This window comes from Alosa pseudoharengus, unplaced genomic scaffold, assembly GCF_046254945.1.
Source record: "Alosa pseudoharengus isolate Yale_2024_CS ecotype anadromous, Long Island Sound unplaced genomic scaffold, YU_APseudo_1.1 YU_APseudo_1.1_scf_2, whole genome shotgun sequence".
NCBI lineage: Eukaryota > Metazoa > Chordata > Actinopteri > Clupeiformes > Clupeidae > Alosa > Alosa pseudoharengus.
The window spans coordinates 22085955-22092263 of NW_027468663.1; the positions used below are offsets into that span (position 1 = coordinate 22085955).

General features: G+C 39.9%; 1 protein-coding gene across 1 annotated transcript; it reads left to right on the top strand.

Annotated features, from left to right (window-relative positions):
- The first annotated feature begins 1098 nt into the window (after positions 1–1098).
- On the top strand, positions 1099–4690 carry LOC143134091 (crystallin J1C-like). Its single transcript, XM_076294192.1, has 10 exons — positions 1099–1229; positions 1815–1881; positions 2230–2406; positions 2979–3077; positions 3260–3352; positions 3497–3653; positions 3753–3868; positions 3970–4047; positions 4180–4319; positions 4408–4690. Exons 2-10 carry the CDS (start codon positions 1815–1817, stop codon positions 4507–4509), a joined length of 1029 nt encoding a protein of 342 aa, XP_076150307.1. The 5' UTR covers positions 1099–1229; the 3' UTR covers positions 4510–4690.
- Positions 4691–6309: the final 1619 nt, after the last annotated feature.

Consider the following 6309-nt stretch of genomic DNA (forward strand, 5'->3'; position numbering starts at 1 on the left):
CTCACCATATAGGCTACCACCTTCTCTATTGCAGTTGCACACATGACAGTGCTAAAAAGTAAAGTACCACAGTGATTACAGGATAATGCCTTTACCAGCCTGACAGCTTCTGAAGGCTGAGAAATGAAAACAAAGATTTCTGTGTGTGCAGGATCACCCCGGAGTCCAACCTGCCCACTCTGAGGGTGTACGACATGAGTGATAGGCTATATAAACTGCTTTTTTTTTTACACACTTGCACATGAACTGTACACACTGCACTTTTTATTATCTCTTGCTACTTATTAAAATATTTCTCGATCTTTCTTTCTTCACACTTGCACAGAAAAAGCTAAACACCAAACGAAGTTTGCTTTACTGCTAAGTAGCCTATGTGTATCCTTGTGTGCTGGCGGGGCTGGGCCCATCTCAGATGGTGCTGGTGGACCTGCAGGCCAGCCTGCCTGAGCACAGCTTCACGCTGGTGGTGAGGACAATTTCTTAATACTTTGGGTGTCCTTTCTCTCTAATGAGCATGAATAATGGCACAGTATTTTGCTGATTAGCCATGTTGTCAATCACCTGTAGTAGCCTAGCTTTATGAATGTCTTTACCCCCGGTTTATTTCTGACCAAGTCAAAAACAAACATGACAACGTTTCGGGCATTGGAGCAAGAATGAAGGTCATTACTTTTGTATGTGGGTATGGGTATAGGCTACTGACAGATGACTGGTTTTAAGAATCACGTGGTTATTAACTCTCTAAGATCACATAAACGGATGTTCTAGCAATATGCCACAAAATAGAAATATAGGTGAAATGCTAATGTAGCCTGTAAAACATGACAAGATGTTGCCCGATTTTTGGAGGAGTTCGGATCATGTCACGTGATAATGTTATCCAATGAAGTGAAATTGCAGTCGGGAAGCATTTCAACTTAATGCTGGTATAATGAGAAGAGTATAATTATTCTCATTTTTTTTTTGTTGTTTTTTTTGTTTACTACTTTGAATTAATATAAGCCTAGACTTTATGACGTTCATGGTATTACACACTCCTGTACAGTTGGTGGCGGTATACTTCAAAAAAGTAATCTGCCAAGAAACAGAAGAAGAAGAAGAAGAAGAAGCATTTCAACTCGCGGAAACACTCTGCTTTAACAGCTCGAAATCTGTTGTGTCAGGCATCAAACTGTCATCTTAGGCACAGATTTGAGGGGATAGCCTTGGCCTATCTTGGACTACACAAGGTAAGGCAGTAGGCTATCCTTCGTTCTACAGTCTATACAGTCAATGTTCGTAGCTAAAATCAAACAACTAGCTAGCTAGGCTATAGGCCGACCTATGACATGCTCTTTAGCGTTTTATCTCTAACGAAAAATTACTTCTGTAACTTAGCCCAGCTATGTTTCAATAATGTTCTGTTACAATGTCTTTCCACTCAGTGAGTCTAGGTTAAAGAAGCAGCCTACTTCGGTATTTGTAGGAGCCTAACCAGCCAGACCAGATTGACTATATATTGTTGTGTAATCATATCATTTGATGTAATATTAGGCCTGTCCATGTCCAAAGTCCTTTACTTTAGCATGCAATAGGCTAACGTTCTGTGCAAGATCGTGCAAACCAAGCCTTTTCAACACCGTAGCCCAATATATCAACTCAGCTGGACAATAGCCTACTACTGCCCGGAGGTGGCAATCCTTCTCATTGAAAGAAGGCTACGCGAGTGCTCAGGTTATGTCACTCGTGCTACAGTCAACACTCTCTGTAGGGGACCACAGTTATGATTGGTAAATTAACCATGTTTAACCATCTTCTCTGGCTTTATTCGGCAGATGGCCTTGGCTCTGACCGACAGAGTCATTGGGGCAATCATAGGGTCCGCTGTTGCAGATGCAGCAGGTAAGCATTTTTTGACAGAATGAAAATGTGTCAACAGTGTAGCCTATTTTGCACAGCCTGATGGCATACTGATTTTTTTTTTTGAGACTCTGAACAAAGTCTCTTAAGTGTGAGGGTCTGGGGAAGTTGTTGCTACATGCATGATTGGGGTCTCATCCCCACTGGGTAGGATACTGGTGCTATGAGCATGATGTGACTCCTGAGTGTGCTGGGTCAGCCCTTCATGAGCCATGCAGGAGTCACAGAACAGACAGGAGAACAGTCGACAGGGTAGTCAGACTCACGATACCACTATCAAATCTATTATGGAAGTATCTTGTTATCTTGATGCTCTGATTTCTTTGCCAGCACAACCCCTACACTGGGTGTATGACCAGCAGAAGCTCAGTAGCCTTTTGTCCCAAGATAGTCCCCCAGAATTCCGCCCGGAGTCTGCAAATCCCTTCTACAGAAGGGCAACTGGCAATCAAAGTTGCTATGGAGATCAAGCTTATGTTCTCCTTGAATCGTTGTCAGAGTGCAAAGGTAATGTATGTTTTCATTTTGTGGACAAGTTTCTAGTCATTCATTCATTCATTCATTCATTCATTCATTCACAGTTCCTACACCCCAGCAGTTTTCATGGACCACTAAAAGTTACAGCACACTCTATTTTACTTCTACCACTTCACTGGCACAGACAAAGATATTTTATTTCCTCATAGCTGTGCTGGTATTGCAGTTAGGGTTGCTTTTAGATAGAGCGTTTAAAGCCAGTTGATGACACCCCACATGCCGACACACAACTGTGTGCCATGTTCATATTAATAGTTTGCTATTTCATAGATTTAAGCCATAGATAGATAGATAGATACTTTATTGATCTATCTATCTATTGATTGGGAAATTCAAGGTCAATAAAGTATCTATCTATCTATCTATCTATGGCTAAAATCTATAAAATAGCAAACTATTAATATGAACATGGCACACAGTTGTGTGTCGGCATGTGGGGTGCCAAAGACATTTAAAATGTGAAGACAGACAGGTGTCTTTTTCAACAGTGTAAGCATATTTGCATTTTATTTTACATACTAAACTTCTCACCACTCTTAAAGGTTTGAACACTGATGATCTGAAGCAGCGCACATACAAATTCTTTGGGCCAGGATCAGAGTATGATACCCCTGTCAATGATCCATACAGAGAAAAAGGAGGTAAATCGTTTCACTGAATCAGTTCAGTTTCATGTTTCTTTTGCAATTCATTGAGTGACTTGGAAGCTCCTTTCTTTGTAAATGTTGAAGATGGTTGTATAATGGATCATAATGGTGTATAGATACAATCTGTATAACCAATTGCTCTGTATTTAATTGTTTGTGCTACTGACGCTTTTAAGGTCCAAGACCACAGCTGCCCATTGAAGGACCATGGAGACATGCAAGTATTAAAGGTTTCATTAAGAATGTGGACGCTGGAAAAGAAAACACAGGTGATTCATAATGTTCTAGTTTGATTCCTTATCTGCAATGTAACTATCCCTCCTATAGATTTCAGTACTGGATCAGTATTAGCAATCTGGTGTGCATGCATAGAAAGGGAAAGTATGGCATTTGATTTTCTGCCTGTCTTTTAGGTTGTGAGGAAGACAACCAGATTGATGGAATTGCCAAGCTTGCTCCCATTGTAGCTCTGTATGCTGGGAAACCAGACATGCTGGAAAAAGTAGAAGATGCAGTCCGTGTTACCCAGAACAACGATCTGTGTGTGGCCGAGACACTCGCAGCAGCCAGGTGTGTATGTCATGCCGATGTGTGTATGCAATGCTTCTGATCTGTATATTCATAATGCAGAAATAAAAGACCACTGAGAACATCTTAATCATATTTTAGGTTCTTGGAGCATTTCATTTTGAAGGGTGCAGATCCAGCTGCCTTTGATTGTGTGATTGCGCAACTTAATGACCCCAAGCGTAAGAACTCCCAGGAACTGGATAAAGCTGTAGCCGGTATGTCCAGACCTCACTGTTTCTTCTTTAACATATCTTGTATCATTCAAAGTCAGAGAGAAATAGAGTTGAAGTTTTAAAAAGGTTTGTTGGATTCATAGGACACCTCTATCAAGTGAAAGAACAGCTTTCTAAGACACCTAAGGAGCTGATTCCCACTGTTTTCACAAATGCCTGAGGTATGGATGATAATGTTTGTCTCCTAAAAGTGACCAATAATTTCCATCACTTATAATAAAATCCTTGTTCCCTCCTTCTTATGATGGTCATAGTCTACTGCTGCCACTTCACCTTGTGTTTCATGTGTTCAGGTTTGCCTGGTGCATTCCAAGCAGCTCTGCATGGGGTTCTGACAGCCACAAGTTTTGAACAGGCTGTGAGAGAGACCATGAGCTGTGGGGGTTGCACCTGTAGCAGGAGCTCCTTCATTGGGGCTTGTATTGGTGCTCAGGTATGTCCTGGGAGGAAATGCAATCGTATGTACTTGTAATGTGTAGTAAATGCGTGAGTCACATGAGAGGTTTACTGTTCTTTTTTAGGTTGGACCTGAAGGGATCCCAAATGCATGGAAGACCAAGACACTGCGATACAACTCCTTGATTGAACATGCAAAGAAGATTGCTGAACTGCACCAGGCATAAATGTGCCATTCTTCATATGTGTGGATTTGACTGAAATGCTATTGTAAGGGAATGTTACGGTTTTACAGTACACTTAATGAAAGCTCCAGCTCAAACATTTGAAAGGTTGGAACTTGATGCCTTGTGTGATGTTAAGTCAAGACATGCCCAAATAACTTTCATTAAATCAGTTTGGATTATTTTTCAGTTATCACTCTTTGTTTTGTAAATGGTTATGGGATTTGGCAGATGCCTTTGTCCAAAGAGATATACAAATACAAAACAATATAATACTTAAATTTAACAGGGAACAATTTAAAATGTTGGTCAGACTATTAAGGAGAATAGCAATAATAAACAACAATGTAAATTCAATCAATAGCCTAATGGAATAATGAAGGAAAATAGCAACAATAAACAATAATGTCCATTCAATCAATAATATAATAACAATAACAATAGCATGGTAAGACTACATTAAGCAAACTACAATGTCTATTAACAGCCTAATGAAAATAAACAATACTATACAAACCATAATGCAGAAGTGCTTAATGAACTAGGTGCATGTTGAACATAAAATGGTAAATGGTTAAGGATAATCTCAAAATAGACATGCACACACACCTCCACCCTGCTGGGAAAAATATCACTGGTAATTAGATGGTTTCTGTAACCTATCCACTAGCTAGTTTTGTGGACAGACTGAGAAATCCCATATAAATGTAAGATCAGGTTTTTCAACATGTCTCCTAGTAAAAACATCAAGTGTGTTGTTTGCTAGTTAACTTCTATACATGTCTGCCGTGTTGCTGTTGCCTAGTGACGTGGACTTATTCATAATTTGCATTTGATGTCAAATGTCAGAAATACAGATTTTTTAAAAGGTTGCCAAGTAAAAAACAGCAACAACTTGCTTTGGACAGCAAGACCTAACCCAACCCTGATTTTCCACGCCAATCGGATAGAGCGTTTGACTAATTTGTTTTTTCTTACGTTCTGATATCCATCCTTATCCTGAACTGCTTTTGGGCTAAGCAAACAAACTTAAGATGATGGCGAAAGTTGAACCAACACTTTCATTATTTTTTACATCCCGCACTTTGACGTTGAAATGGGGTGTAATAAATCAATCTTGACGGCAACGCAAAACAAACAGCGCTGTCTGTGGTCCTGAAAAGCAGCACACAATTCAGAACCATCGCCTATAGTTATTTTGTGCAATGGGAAAAGAGATTTGGAAATATAGGATCTAGGCTAAAACGTGACATTGGTTTTATATAATTATGGTGGGTTAAATTGTGAAGGCTCTTAGTATATTAAAATAAAAAGAAAAACACTAATTTAAACGAGGTCTTACGGGTCTAATCTTCACATAAGGATCGGGTAGTCCATCTGAGCGGTCGACGTCCCTTTACGACCCCTCGTGGCGTGAGACCGAAAGTACAACCATGACTCATTCGAGACAACTCGGAACGGGAGTTCGAGCTAAAACACATTTGGCCAATTAGATCGTTTTACTGTCTATGATTAGACCTCTGAAGTTCACCTACAAAAAAGAACCAATCTACAATTTTTGCTCATATAAGGAGATCCGGGTCTTAATCGAAACTAACTAGGCTACCTAGGGCAAGTTGCATTGCAAGTTAGATAGATAGATAGATACTTTATTGATCCCCAGGGGAAATTCAAGGAAAGTAACAGGAAAATAACAGGAGCCACTCAAAGGCAGAGACAAAAGTGTGTTAAGCAAAACGTCTGCATTTCAGACTTCATCGTCCCCGAGAGTTTAACAGGTGCGATAGTTCAAAACCCCTATGT